The 15,216-nt window shown below is 46.1% G+C and overlaps 1 protein-coding gene across 1 annotated transcript in view; it reads left to right on the top strand.

Moving 5' to 3' along the window:
* The window catches only part of Retreg1 (reticulophagy regulator 1), a 130,399-nt gene that overhangs the window by 44,275 nt on the left and 70,908 nt on the right, over positions 1 to 15,216 (top strand). The window contains exons 2-3 of the mRNA NM_001034851.2: positions 1,909 to 2,015; positions 7,541 to 7,571. Of these exons, the coding sequence (NP_001030023.1) occupies positions 1,909 to 2,015; positions 7,541 to 7,571 (138 nt within the window). The remainder of the gene's footprint in view (positions 1 to 1,908; positions 2,016 to 7,540; positions 7,572 to 15,216) is intronic.

Raw genomic sequence — 15,216 nt, forward strand, 5'->3', positions numbered from 1 at the left:
GCTGAGTCCATCTTGGGTGGGGTCATCACTGGACTGGTGGTCCTGTGCTCTATACACAAAAGGAGATGGAGCAAGTCACTGGGAGCAAGCCACGAAGCAGGGTTTCTCTATAGCCTTGGCTTCAGATCCTGCCTCTAGGTTTTTGACCTGAGTGCCTGCCATGGCTTCGTTTGATGACAGATTGTGATGTGAAAGTGTAAGCAGAATAAGACCACTGACTTAGAAGCACTGACCTGGTCTACCTTGCTCATTTTACTGCCCCAGGTCACATAGATGCTTAGTATGGGGACGAGGATAGAAGATGGGTTGCATGTCCCTTTCTGATGGAGGGCTTCATCCACAACGTCATCCAGCCTTATGTAGAGTCGTGTGTGTGTGTGTGTGTGTGTGTGTGTGTGTGTGTGTGTGTGTGTGTGTGTATACTATGTTGCGGTAAGTCTCCAACCCAAACAAGCCAGGCAATAAAAACACAACTCAATGTGAATACAAGCTGTGCACCTAGATTGGGCAGATCTACCACTACACTACCATCTTCCCCATATAAGAGACCCCTTAGAACTTGCAGTTTCTCCAGGCCAGGTGCTTCTGCTCCACTTTCCTTCTTCCTCCTCCTCTGTCGTCCATTCTCTCTTTTTCTCCCAAAACCTTCAGCTCCACCTTCCTCCTGTCAATCACCAGCTCTAGCCTTTATTTACAAATTAAGGTGGGATGCAGGTTTACAGGAGATCACCTGAATGTTGACTCGTTCCTTGTTCACATTCCCTCACAGGAGAATGGAATTAACATCAAATATAATTAGCCCCAGGGCTATCCGCAACACAAATATATGACAAGATATACTGTATATCTTTCTAGAAGGTAGCTTGATTGCATAGTTCCTTCTTAGATCAGCTTATCCTCCTAAATCACTTATTTTATTTTTCTGCTCCATGCCTTGGGCTTTCTCCCTATAGCCTGTGGCATAAAAGCCAGAACCCTACCTTCAAAATACCCAATGAAAGCGACTTAAGGAAGGAAGGGTTTATTTAGACTCACAGTTTAAGGGGAGACAGTCCTATCAACAAGTACGGCCTGGCAGCAGGATGGTTAGTCAGCTGGTCACATTGGATCCACAGTCGGAAAGCAGTGGTGAATGCTGGTGTTTGATACACTGTCTCCTTTTTATACAGTCTTCTTCAGTGCTTTTTGGGCATTGTTAGCTAAGTCTGTGTTTGTCTGCTAATAGAGTTCACAGAAAGAAGTACAGAGTCTCTTTTCTTCCTCTCCTCTCCTCTCCTCTCCTCTCCTCTCCTCTCCTCTCCTCTCCTCTCCTCTCCTCTCCTCTCCTCTCCTCTTCTCTTCTCTCCCCTCACCCCCCCCTCTTTCTCCCTTCCCACCTTGGTTTTGTGAAACAGTTTGGGATTCATCATGTAGACTGGGCTGGCCTCAAGCTCACAGAGATCCTCCTACTTTTGCCTTTAGAGTCCTTAGATTAAAAGCACACACCACCCCATCCAGCTTCCATTTCTTCTCTATAGAGCCTTGCTATTAAACATTTGTTAACGTAACTTTTTTAGGGGGTTTCTGAGTACAACCAAGTTCATTTCAGTTATCAACTTGGCCAGTGAACTTGTGACAATCAGAGGCTTCATCCTTTAGTCTCGTTGAAGAGTCCAGGCTCCTTCTGAGTTCTTGGCTAGTCCTTTCCCTTGTGGTCCTAGCCAAAAGGAGCCTTGCAGGTATTATGTACTCTTTATGGTTAGGGAATTTTAATTTGTTTTTCTCCAGAGAGGAGGTGGGCATATGGATTAGACCCCTGTATGATCTTAAAAGAGGAAGTGCTAACAAATTTGTATGTCTGGGTGAGTTTTTTTTTTAATTGAAAATCTTCAGAGTAAAATGGAGTCTTGTCTGTTTCTTTGGTCCTAGGTTCCTTGCCTTGACTCCTTGGAGAGTGTATCACCTCATTTCCGTCATGATTCTTGGGCGTGTTATCATGCAGATCATCAAGGAAATGGTTTTGTCCAGGACAAGAGGTAAGAATATGCGACTTGATTTTTGTGTATTTTATTTCAAGTGTCTAATTTTTGGGTGGATATATTCATCTTTTGAACATGAGGATCATGTAGAGACGCTTTTTTCTACTTTCTTTACTTCCTGTTTCCTCCATTCTCCACCCTACCCCCCTTCCCTCTGTCTGAGATATGGTCTTACTGTACCCAGGTTAGCCTAGAACTCCCAGTCATCCTCTTGTCTCAGCTTGCTGAGTGCTAGGATTATAGACATGAGTCACCATATTGTCTGGGTTTGCTTTTCTCTCTCTCTCTCTCTCTCTCTCTCTCTCTCTCTCTCACACACACACACACACAACTTTATTTTTTTCTTCAGTGCTGGGGGTTAAACCCAGGCCCCTTGCACATGTTAGCCAAACAGTGTACCACTGAGCTACATCCCAAGCTTAATAATGTATTTCTGATTCCCTCTCTTGTCAGAACAAGGGAAAGGTCCCGTGCTGGGCTCTCCCTTGGTTCTAAGCTACATACGTCACACATCAGGGTGATATTTAAGTAGGCCACTGTAAGAAGAGCAGTTAAATATTTACTCCACCCTACAAGCTCATACCGGGCCACTGGAAAATGTAGTAGTTTGAGTACAGTTTTCTTTTACCTCAGCGAAAGAATGCAATAAGCTTTAAAAAAAAATCACCGATAGTTACAGATTAATGGTGTTGGAAAGAGAACCAACTGTAAGCTCTAAAGTGGGAGCTGGACTCATTTTTAAAGAGTGCTTGACTTCCTAGGAGTATATACTATTTTCCTGAGTGCAACCTTTCTGTGAATCTCCATGCCTCCTCTACTAATACTTGAACCAACTTCTGTAAATGGGCAAAAATCCCTCCTGGACATAAGAGTCTACATGTAATAAGATCTATTTGGTCAAAATCATAAGGAGGAGGCTTTAATTAGTGTCTGTATGGACTGCTGTGTCTCAGGACTGCCCAGATTCACCATCATGGGGATGTACCATGAAAGTGGCAACATCTCTCAAACAAGAACTTGAGCCCTGGAGTTTCGCCATCGCGGTGTTCCGTGGGTTACCTTTCAAGCGGGTCATGTTTCAGTGTCCAGTCTTAACCCAACCACTATAGACGCAGTCTTTAGAAAGATTGTTTCACGTCAGTGTAGTCAGGTGTGGAGGTAACTCCTTCACGGCTAGCCTTTCTGGGAAGCTAAGCAAATTCATTTTTGTCTAGTTGAGGCATTTCAGGGATCCATGGATTTCAATTCGAGGCCAGCCTGGTCTACAAAGTGAGCTCCAGGACAGCCAGGGCTATACAGAGAAACCCTGTCTCGAAAAACAAAACCAAACAGAACAAAACAGAACAAAAAAACAAAAGAAAATTCTGTCCTCATATACACATTGCCTTCTTCCCCTTGAGCCTTTTTCTTCTTCTCACCCTTCCCCCTTTCTGAGAATAGATGCCCAGTTCCCTCACTTCCAGCAGCGTTTGCTGTTGTATCCCAGTGTACCTCGGCCTCCTGAGGCCAATACCTCACACCTCAGGATCTGAGGAGGGAAATGGGCTAGATCTTGGCAAGCCCTGCGTTCTTGTATTGACGCATAGCAGGATGCGGAGGGCTGTTGTCTTGGATATATTTTGCAACAAGTTATTCCCTCAGGAGAATGCAAGCAGGTTGCCATTTGTGGATGTGCTCTGAAGCCTTCTTTGAAGCACGCTGACCACCCTGGAGGTTGAGCACCTGAGTACTTTGCACTCACTGGGTGTTCACCCTGGCCGGACCTTAGGTGTGATTTCAATGAGTTACAAAAATCCGAGGAACCAGGAAAGGAGGGACTGAAGGACTTGGCTTCTGAGTGCGGGGGCCAGACTGAAAACGGGACTGTGCGGAAGTCCTTCAGCTTTGGCTGTCAGGGCCCACCAAGGCCTTCAGTTTTTATTTAAACCAGCCATTTGGTAGTCACACCGTGGAGATGAATGTCCTTGAAAACCCTCCTCACGGAAAAGCTGTCTCCTTCAAAACATTGAGGAGGGGAAAGCTGAAGTCTACCAGCCTAGAGTCTCTGCTTCTTAAATCAGATTGCCTAAGCAGGCCTGTAATCTCAGTGACTTGGAGGCCAAGGCGCGGGGATCAGAAGTTTGAGGCCTGCCTGGGCTCCGGAGGAAGTGCAAAACCACAAGGGGCTGCTGATCGAGATCCTGTCTGAAAATAGAAAGAGGATCTGGCTCTGTAGTGCAATGCTCACCAATGTGCACCGGCCTCAGGTCCCGGGCCTTAACGATGCAAAAGGAAAGAAAGGCAGGCTAACATGGAGAAAGTTAATGTCTGTGCCTAGTTGTGCAGAAGCGGCAGGATCGATGGTTCCCTGTGGCTGATGTAACGAATTAACCACACACTTGGCGGCTCAAAGTTCTCCACAGCTCTGGAAGCCATCAGTTCAAACAACACACCAGTGGGTCTATACTTAACGTGGAGGCTCTAGTGAAGGACCCACCCCTGTCTCTTCCTGACTTTAGTTGGTGCTGTTGCCCCTGGGTTAAAGCGACAACATCATCACAGTCCTCTGCTCTCTGATCTCTGTGCTTGCTCAGACCTGCCTCCCAGCTCTCTGCCAGGAATACTTGTGATTATAATGGGTGCCCACCTGGGTGACAGAGGGTGATCGGCTCTCTTCTTAATATAATGGTACTTGTAAAGTCCCCTTTTCTCTATGAAGCAACATTCACAAATACAAAGCCTGCTTTGGTGACAACACCACTTTATCCTGTAACAGAAATGAACCACTCCTTTTTTTTTAAAGATTTATTTTATGCACATGAATACATTGTAGCTGTCTTTAGACACATCAGATCTCATTCCAGATGGTTGTGAGCCACCAAGTGGTTGCTGAGAATTGAAGTCAGGACCTCTGGAAGAGCAGTCAGTGCTCTTAACCACTGAGCCACCTCTCCAGCCTGAGAACCCATTTTTTTAAAGATATTTTCTTCATTTACATTTCAAATGCTATCCTGAAAGTCCCCTATACCCTTCCCCCTGCCCTGCTCCCCAACTCACCCACTCCTGCTTCTTGACCCTGGCATTTCCCCTGTACTGTGGCATATAATCTTCGCAAGACCAAGGGGCCTCTTCCCAGTGGTGGCCGACTAGGCCATCTTCTGCTACATATGCAGCTAGAGACACAAGCTCTGGGGGTACTGGTTAGTTCATATTGTTGTTCCTCCTATATGGTTGCAGCCCCCTTTAGCTCCTTGGGTACTTTCTCTAGCTCCTCCATTGGGGGCCCTGTGTTCCACCCAATAGATGACTGTGAGCATCCACTTCTGTATTTGCTAGGCAGTGGCATAGCCTCACCAGAGACAGCGATATCAGGGTCCTGTCAGCAAAATCTTGCTGGCATATGCAATAGTGTCTGGGTTTGGTGGCTGTTTACAGGATGGATCCCCGGGTGGGGCAGTCTCTGGATGGTTCTTCCTTCCCCTGAGAACCCATTCTTATGCCACAGATTTGAATCTGGTTCAGGTGAAAGGTTACCGTGAGTGACAGTCTTCACTGTGGCTGTCTCCCCTGTTTAGCTGGCACAGTCAGGACATCCTGGACTCTGCCTTCTCATCAGTCAGGCTATGACAAGTGTCTTTTTGAGGCAAGGTTACTTGTAAGCACCATTTTCTAATGAGGATGTGGACTCTGCCTTCATCCCTGACCAGGCCTCTACAGCAGGCTCATCTTCCTCCTGGGGTTCTCACTGAGTGAGCATAGCATTTCTATGTTTGACAAAAGGAAAAAAAGGAAAAGATGGGCTCCCTTCTTCTGCTCTCTCCAAGGACTGGCTGGGGAAACCCTAGGGCCTTCTTTGTCCCTCTTCACTGAGTCTTTTAGGACAAAGGCCCAATTGAGCCTTGTGAATGGCTGGCTGGAGATGGCAGCAGGGCTTCCAGCCCAGCACAGTGCTGGCTGCACTCGGCTCCTCTTAGGGAGACATAGGCTTCGTTGCAAGCTATATCTAGAAGCAGCTGTGGGGTCATGGCAGCTCCCATGAATCACTCAGAGACCCTGCTTCTGCTCACAACAGCAGCCAGTAAAGTCCTGGGCAGCAGAGCTTTCTGGGACCTGATGCCTCTTTCCCTCTCTGAGCTGCTCACTTCCCACATTCTTGGCTACAGATACGAACTTTGCTGGTCATGACCTTAATTGTATCCTTTCCCCAATGATTTTTTTTGCACTATGAATTCCCTCATTTTAAGTGCACATCCCTAAGAACTTAACTGAAGTTTTTCATTTTAGGATACAGGAACCCTGTATTCACTGAGAGGCAAGAAAAGCCCTCGCTGCCCCCTCCTCCCCTTCCTCCTCCTCCCCCTTCTTCCCTTCTTCCTCCTCCCCTTCTTCCTCCCCTTCCTCTTCCTCCTTCTCCTCCTCCTCTTCTCCCTCTTCTTCCTCCTCCTTCTCCTCCTCCTCCTCCTCCTCCTCCTTCTCTTCTTCCTTTCTGCCCCCATCATCCTCCCTGACACATCCTTCACAAGAAAGGGAAGCAGAGATACAATCATATGCGTTAGCTTGTCTCTGTGAAGCATGCAGGTATCCAGGCCCTGTCTCCGTAGACAGTAAATGTTAAGAAGAATTTGATGTGGGATATTTACCTGATAGGGGATATTCAAGAACACACAAGGCAGTACCTTTGACATTTGGTTCAATAGAAGGTGCAGAAAATGTTTTATAATTGTTTCATATGGAGCTTCCTTAAATCTGGTAGCTAGGAGTATACTATCAAGATTTGGTCCAATCAAGATAATCCCTGAAGGTTTCACAAGCAAATCTATCTATCTATCTATCTATCTATCTATCTATCTATCTATCTATCTATCTATCTATCTATCTATCAAGATTTGGTCCAATCAAGATAATCCCTGAAGGTTTCACAAGCAAATCAATCAATCAATCAATCAATCAATCAATCAATCAACCAACCAATCAGTCATTCTATCCATCCATCCACTTATCAATCTATCTATTTATCTATCTTCATCATCATCTTTCTATCTACTATGTATCTATCTACTATCTATCATCTATCTTCACATTTATCAATTAATTTTTTTCTGTTGATTTCCTTGGGGCTTAGCTATAAGTTTAAAATATCTGAAGACTGCACCATGCCAACCTCCCCTCCCATACCATTGCCATTACCTCGACTTGAGCAGTCATGTTTCTGTCCTTTCTGAAGTGTGATGGTTTCCACCTCTTGTCAAATTTCATACTGACTCCTTGACAGCACTTTTTTCTTAAGTGGACATGTTTTCTTCCCACTGGGCAGGACTGTGTTTCGGAGTGTCCATCCTGCCTTTGTGATACGTACTCAAGGGTTTTATAGACTATCACCTGCATCCTTCGCAATGATGTACGCAGATACTGTATGGGTTGACAGTGTCTAGCACCTGAGATGTGAGCATTCCGCTTGCACAAGTGTGGGAGGTTGCTAAGCTGGCAAATGCTCCTGGGGAGTGACAGCTTGCTCACCTTTCACATTTTGCTTTCCGTTGCAGGTGCCCAGCTGTGGAGAAGCCTCACTGAAAGGTAGGGAGTTTATCCTTCAACAATGTGGCTTATGGATGGCAGGGCAGTGGCGTGGGGAGGTGATTTGAGTTGCAGAGGCATATCGCTGAATTCATGTTTTAGCGACAGTGACCTAAGTCCCTATAATGACTTGCAAGAGTGTGCAAAGTGAAGCTGAAGCTGAGGACAAGACGGGGAAGTCACTCGAGGGATAAATGCATTTCTCAGAGTGGCTGGGCAGCGGATTTGTGCGGGAGGATGCAGCAGGGAGGGAGAGGGGCCTTTCTGTTTGATGTCTTCTCTCAGATTCAGTTTTGGAGTGACAGTTGTTGCAGTGGAAGAATGGGGGTGACAGCAAGTTAGAATGTTTAAGGATTAATATCCCAGTGACATTAGTGCTTGTAGGAACTGATTTTTTTTTTTAAAGAATGGATTTGGCCATATGCATTTGTGTTACTTAAGGAAGGATGGTGGGAATACCTGATTTATACCAAAGTAGGCATCAGAAAAGGGACACACAAAGTGGGGAACAAAACTAAACAGTGCCATGAAACTCCAGCGAGGAAACAGGCCCTTCATTCCCCCTCCTGTGCTGTGCTGTGCCCGCCGCAGTGGCTGAAATGGCCCACGCCACTCACACTGTGGCTGATGAGGCAGAGCCAGTACACCCTTTCTTGTCTCTGTTAACACTCTGTGTAGGTTTCCTTAGCTGTTGTGTGATGCCGTTTTCCAGTTCCAGGGCCCCACTCAGCCACCTAACCTAACTGCATCCTGCGTCCTATCCTTTGAGGGGCTCTGGCCTTCCCTAGTTCGTGCTGGTTTGAACAACTGCTAGGAGTGCTGTAGATGCATGGTGACATCTGTCTCTACTCCAACTTTGCCTCAGGTTGTTCTCACGGCGACAGGGCTCGGTGCTTGTTTCTGGGCAGTAGACTGTAAAGGCCAAGCATCGCACCATAGAGCTGTACACAGGTGTAAGCTATGAAACTTAAGGAGGGACAGAGAACTGCTGTCTCCCCGCAGCCCGGATAATGGAAGTGGATAATTGAAGAGCGGTTTATGGCGTCTGTATCACATCGGCATGATTTATGCCTGTTGATGTCACCCTGGACCACCTGGCCTGGGACTGTCTCCTGCCCTGAGTTAGCTCTCCTTTAGAGACTGGCTGTCTTGGGAAGCTGAGTTGTCAGGAGGCTGCTGATGGACACGGTCAGAGGAGGGATCTGAGTTCCCACGATAGTGCTCTCGAGGTGTTCATGTGGGTCCGCACACATGCCTGCTGTGGAGGGGACTTGACTTGGCTTCACGCTGGACCATAGTACCCAGCTATGTGCTTTCCATACATTGGGAAAACATGTGGAGGCTTACTTTCTCACTGTGTTGGGTGTAAGATTAGACCAAGTGAGCTCACATGATGATTTCAAAGGTCTGAAAAGCAAACAAACTGAGCTTTGTGCTCTGTGATACAGAAGTCTTAGATTCAAGGATGCTCGGGGGAGTCTGCAGATCTTTTGTTCTGGTTTGGAAAGTGTCCATGCAGACTCATGTGTCAGTTCATAGTTCATAGTGGCTAAGTTATGGGTCCAACCTGTGTTCAGCCGCAGAGGAATGGATCTAGAAGATGTGATATATAATATATATATATGCATATATATATTATATATCACAATGTGTGTGTGTGTATTACACACACACACATATGATATTGTTTGCAGCCATAAAAGACTGTTTGCAGGGAAATGGACATAACTGGAAAAAAATCACATTAAGTGAGTGAGGCCAGTTTACAAAGGTCAACTGTCACATGTTGTTGCTCATTTGCGGTTTCTAGACTTTATGCAGTTACCTAAAATCGTGTATACATAAAACGGAAGTAGAAGTGAGACTGTCTACGGCAACAGAGGGAGAAACAGGAAGGGGATGAGTGTATGGCCAGAAATATGTTCACTGTACAAGATATAATTGTATGAAAAAATTATAATGTAATTAAATGAAAACCTGAAAGAAAATCTGCATGTCAGAAATTTAATCTCCCAAATGATAGTGGTCATTTTGTGTTCTTTTAGTGGTGGGGCATAGAGGGACGGGCACAGGTTACAAGGGCTCTTCCTCGTGGGTGGATTGGCTATAGATTGACTATAGATTGGCTATAGATTGACTATAGAGGGGATTGCAGTGGGGAGTTGCAGCTCTCGCTTACTGTAGGGTACCTCGTCCCAGCAAGAAGGCCTGCATCACATATGGGACGCCTGTGTTTGTTCACTGGAGTTTCCAGCGATGGGAATTTCTAATATTTCTGTCCGAGTTTCCTAGGTGGTAACTTGGCATGCATGTTCCATGGTCTTAGTATCTGTCTGGCCTTGGGTAATGCTTTAACAGTGAAAAAAATTAAGAAAGACAACAACTTATAGGTTAAATACACAATGCCAGGCAGATCACTGGGGGGGGGGGCTAGTGTGGGCGCTCTGTGCTCATGGGAGCCATGTACTAGTAGGGTCTTCTTTATTCCAAGTTCATGGATTCTAATGCTAACCCTCCTCCTCGGCAGTGGCTGGACATTGTCCCCCACTGTCCTTTGGTGTGACAGCTGATATGCTCAGGTTACTCAGCAAGGGTTAGTCTTCCCTTTTCCAGTGTCTGTTTTCAGTTTGGGCTTGGTCTCAGTATGAGCCTGGCTTCCTGTCTGTGAGCCTTTCTTCAGTTAGGGGAAAGCATCGGACGACTCTCGTGGAGGTGGTGGCGCACATACGCACGGCACGTGTACAGGAATACTGCAGACGTTTAAGGACTGTTTGCAGACTCTGCAAGGGTTTGCATTGCAGCAGTTCCCAATGCCAAAACCGGGCTCTGATTTTCAACGGCATCGATAGTGACTGGGAACTTTTTAACTCAGAGGCTGCATCATGTCGGTATAGGTCTGCAGAACAGTCATTTATGCAAATGCATGCTCTGAGGACAGCTCGTTTTTTCACCTGTTTGTCTGACAGCAGGAGCTCTGCAAACTGTATGCAGGATTTATACAGAGGTTGCCATCAACTGGACTGAATTAATAACTTTTTAAAAAAAAATTATTTTTTTACTTATTCACTTTATATCCCACTCACCTGCCCCGCTCTGGTTAAATCTTTGCCCTTCAAATATATATATTTACATATATCTATATCTATATACACATACACACACATATAGATAGATAGATAGATAGATAGATAGATAGATAGTAGTTTGTTCATTATAACCCAATTAAGGGGCTAGGTTTTCTGCATCAGAAGTTCCTTTATTGTTCCATATCGATTTATTTAAGGTTTATTTCACTGGCATTGAAGTTGTAGAAATCGAGAGTGAGAAAGCACTGGGGGACTTCTGACATCTTCTGGGACATCCAGAAGCTTATAGCAAGGAACTGCCGCTGGGTGCTGGGTGGGCGGTGCACCAACCTGACTCACCTTGGGGCAGAGCACAGGTCATCCTGGCCAGCGGAGGCAAGCAGGAGCGTGGGCACTAACATTTGGCACTGGCATTCAATGTTCTTTTGTTCCATGGGCTTCCAGATAGTTCCCACAAAATGGACATTAAATTCTGAGGATATTATTCCTCTTTAAAAAAAAAAACCCAAAAATTCACCTAGTGTCTCTACGTTGTTGTCTCGTCTGACAAATGGCACACAGTTTAAAAAATGTTTTTTTGGTTTGTTTGGTGTGTGTGTGTTGCAAGGAATTGTACTTGTGGCTTTTTGCATGCTAAGCAGGTGTTATACTACTGAGCGACAGCCCCAGCAACGACACGTTCTTTGAGGGTGTACATGAGTTTGAAGGAGTATCTTCTGGCAAAAGGTACATTTGGTTGAGTTAAGTGAAGAATGGTTTTCTTTTTCAGAGAATAAAGTCACTGAGCTCAAAGCCTGCTGGATGGCTGCGTAAGCCTATTTTGTCTAATGATAACCGGGCAAGCATGGAAGCAGAGCTTCACAGACTCGCAAGCCTGTCCTGTGCCAAAAGGAGAACTCCAATGGGGCTTTCATGCCTTTAAAAAAAAAATAACAGTTGAGCACAATTCAGTAGTTATCTATTGTCCAATGGGACTCAAAGCCCCTTTCTTCCTCTCCTGACAAAAGAAGAGGCCTATTCATAGACAGAACAAATCCTCACAAGGGTTGCTGGGCTGGGCCTCCAGGCCATGCACAGGACTTCCCAAGATTCCAGCCAACGCTGCTATGTTGTTCAAGTTGTACTTGGCTGTTGAGACCCATCAAAGCCAACTACAAAATGGAGCTTAGTTGTGAAGTCGTTCTGGAGGAAATGACGTGGATAAACAGGCTTATTATCTCTCGCCACGGGTCGTATACTTACTTAAAAATTATTTATGGGCCTTTTAATGTGTCCCATAAATGTGTAGATGTGTAAGACCCATATTCTTCTTTGTGGTGGAGCCTGTGACACTGAAGGAAGTACTAGCCCAGACTGGAGTCAAACTCCCTGGAGATGGATGAATGTTTGTGTAATGGCAATGAATATGTTTTTCAAAAAGTATTAAAGATAAAACTCATGGCTTTAAAAATAAAATGAAGGCTGAGGATGTAGCTCAGTTGGTGTCTGTCTAGCATGCCTGAATCCCTGGGTTCAGCCCCTAACACCTCATAAAACCAGTGTGGTGGCACATGCCTGTAACCCCAGACCTAGGGCGGCAAAAGCATTTGAATCAAGAGTTCAAGGTTATCCTGGGCTACACAGCAGGTTGGAGGCTAGCCTGGGACATAAGAATACTCTCTGAATAAAATAACCATAGCTGTGCTTCTGGATCAAGCTGTGGGTCACTGAACGTTTTTATGCTGTGTAAAGTTCTATCTCGTGCACATAGCACAACCTTTAGATTTCATCTATTTGCACTGCTCGTAGGTTCCCTGAGTCTTTTTGCAGTGCAAAAGCTTGAAAGGCAAAGAGAAACTCCTGGTGCACATGTGAGCATCTGCTGAAGTCAGGAAGCTGCATCTGGTGTGTTTTATAAGAAAGAAAAAGGAGCCAGGGATATGTTTGGTAGAGTGAGGTGTGGTGCCGCGGCTGGGGTTGGGGTGGGCTCTGAGGGGCCCATGCTGAGGCATCCCTTCCTCTTGAGGTACCAGCCACACAAGGAGTATAATGTAGAATATATAGAATAGAGTTTATTTAGGGCATGGGGAGGAAAGTTGAGCGTGTATTAGAGACAGAGAAAGGGGGGGGGAGAGAGAGAGAGAGAGAGAGAGAGAGAGAGAGAGAGAGAGAGAGAGAGAAGAAGGAGGAGGAGGAGGAGGAGGAGGAGGAGGAGGAGGAGGATGAGGAGAAGAGGCTGGCCATGAGCACATGGAGAGAGAGGGAGGGGAATGGGGAGAGAAGAAAAGACAGAGGGATAAGAGAGCAAGAGAGTGAGGAGGGGGTAAGCAGCCCCTTTTATAGTGAATCAGGCATACCTGGCTGTTGCTAGGTAACTGTGGGGCGGAGCCTAGGAGAAATGCTAACAGCATCTATGGAAGGAAGGGTGTGTTAAATGGGCACTGGTTTCTGGGCCTAGACTGATCATTTAGCACCATTGCAAGCCTTCTGGAAAGTTTTCCTTAGGGCTTAGTAAGACGTCTGCTCAATGGTGCTTCTCCGCTAGTGGCCACTAGGGGGCGTGTAGGAGGCGGGACCTTTCTGGGACGCTGAGAAAGAACCCACTGCTAGGGAGATGAAGCCATCCACTCCAAAGCCGGGTTAACAACTTCAACCTTTGGGCAAGACAAACACATCTGTGCTTCCCCAGCTACAAGAAGAAGATCCAGTTAAAATCTACATCTGTCTATACTTAGGATGCATATTTGCATGTGTATGCAATGTAGAGAAGAGTAAAAATTAAATAACATAGATCAAGAGAAACAATAGAAAAGTGTGAAGAGACACATGCCTGTGGAGAGTAAGGCAGAGTGGGCAAAGAGGACACCCAGAAATGAACGCCAGGGACTAGGGATAAATGGCTAAGGGTCTTGGAGGGCGGAAGAAGCAGAGGCACTTGATGTTCTGGGCCTTTTTGCTACAGTTTCTTCTCACAGTCTGTTGTTGCTGTAGACAGTTTTCCCCCTCCCTACAACTTGCTTCTGAATCAAAACACACAGACATTGATGTGTTTATAAAATGATAAAGAGAAAGGTGGTATGTTCTATGGGGGTGTGGTGAGCTATGGGGGAGAAGGGGTGCCTTGGCGGGCTCATGCCAAGGCATCCCTTCTCCCTGAGGGACCAGCTACACGATGGTATACTATAGAATGGAGTTTATTCAGGGCATGGGGAGGGGAGTTAAGAGGGTAGTAGAGGCAGAGAGAGAGAGAGAGAAAGAGAGAGAGAGAGAGAGAGAGAGAGAGAGAGAGAGGAAGAAGAAGAAGAAGAAGAAGAAGAAGAAGAAGAAGAAGAAGAAGAGAAGAAGAAGAGAAGAAGAAGAGAAGAGAAGAGAAGAGAAGAGAAGAGAAGAGAAGTGAAGTAGAGGCCAGCCATGGCCATGAGCATTTCGAGAGAGGGGGAAGGGAAGGGAATGGGGAAGGATAGAAACAAGAGAACAAGAGAGGGAGGAGAGGGGACAAGCAGCCCCTTTTATAATGGGTCAGACCTACATGGCTGTTGCCAGGTAACTATGGGGTGGAGTTTAGACAGAATGCTAACAGATATTTTCTTATCCTTCCTGTTCCAGAACCCTATATAAAGTCAAATCACAACCCCCAGAAAGTAGCTTCATTTCTAGGCAGTCGTGTGGAAGGAGGATACGTTGGTGATTCTTTGATTCGGGGTATAAAATAACCATTTCAAGTTCCAGGCAAAGATCCCTGTTTGTTAGGAAAATATGCGAGTGCTATGGGGAGCTTCCAGAACCGTGATGTACTTAGTGCGGGCTTGGCAAGCCTACTGCCCCACCATGTCCACATTCCAATCCCTCCTGTGCCTGTCACCTTAAATGCCAATAGGCACTTTGCAGATGTAGGGTGTAGATATTTTCTGGATTGTGCACATGGACCCGGGGTCACCACAGGGCTCTTTCCAGAGCAAGACAAGATTGGGTTGGACAGGAGGTGGAGGAAGAGCAGGCGTCCAGGAGGGTCCAGGAGAGCTGGTCCAAGGAGCTGATGGTTTGGGTCACCGCCTCTGGAAGGGAGACGGCTAATAGACAGGCCACAACTCCAAGACTATGTTTGGGAGGGGCTTCAAGCCACAAGCCTGTGGCAGTTTGTTGCAGCAACCATAGGAAAATAGTGGAAAATTCTGTCTTAGTCAGGGGTTCTATTCCTGCACAATCATCATGACCAAGAAGCAGTTGGGGAGGAAAGGGTTTATTCAGCTTACACTTCCACATTGCTGTTCATCACCAAAGGAAGTCAGGACTGGAACTCAAGCAGGTCAGGAAGCAGGAGCTGATGCAGAGGCCATGGAGGGATGTTCATTACTGGCTTGCTTCCCCTGGCTTGCTCAGCCTGCTCTCTTATAGAACCCAAGACTACCAGCCCAGAGATGGCACCACCTTGGGCCCTCCCACCCTGGATCACTAATTGAGAAAATGCCTTACACCTGGATCTCATGGAGGCATTTCCTCTAGGGAGGTTCCTTTCTGTGATAACTCCAGCTTGTGTCAAGTTGACACACAAAACCAGCCAGTACATATTCGTTATGATG

The sequence above is a fragment of the Mus musculus genome, chromosome 15, assembly GCF_000001635.26.
Source record: "Mus musculus strain C57BL/6J chromosome 15, GRCm38.p6 C57BL/6J".
Classification (NCBI taxonomy): domain Eukaryota; kingdom Metazoa; phylum Chordata; class Mammalia; order Rodentia; family Muridae; genus Mus; species Mus musculus.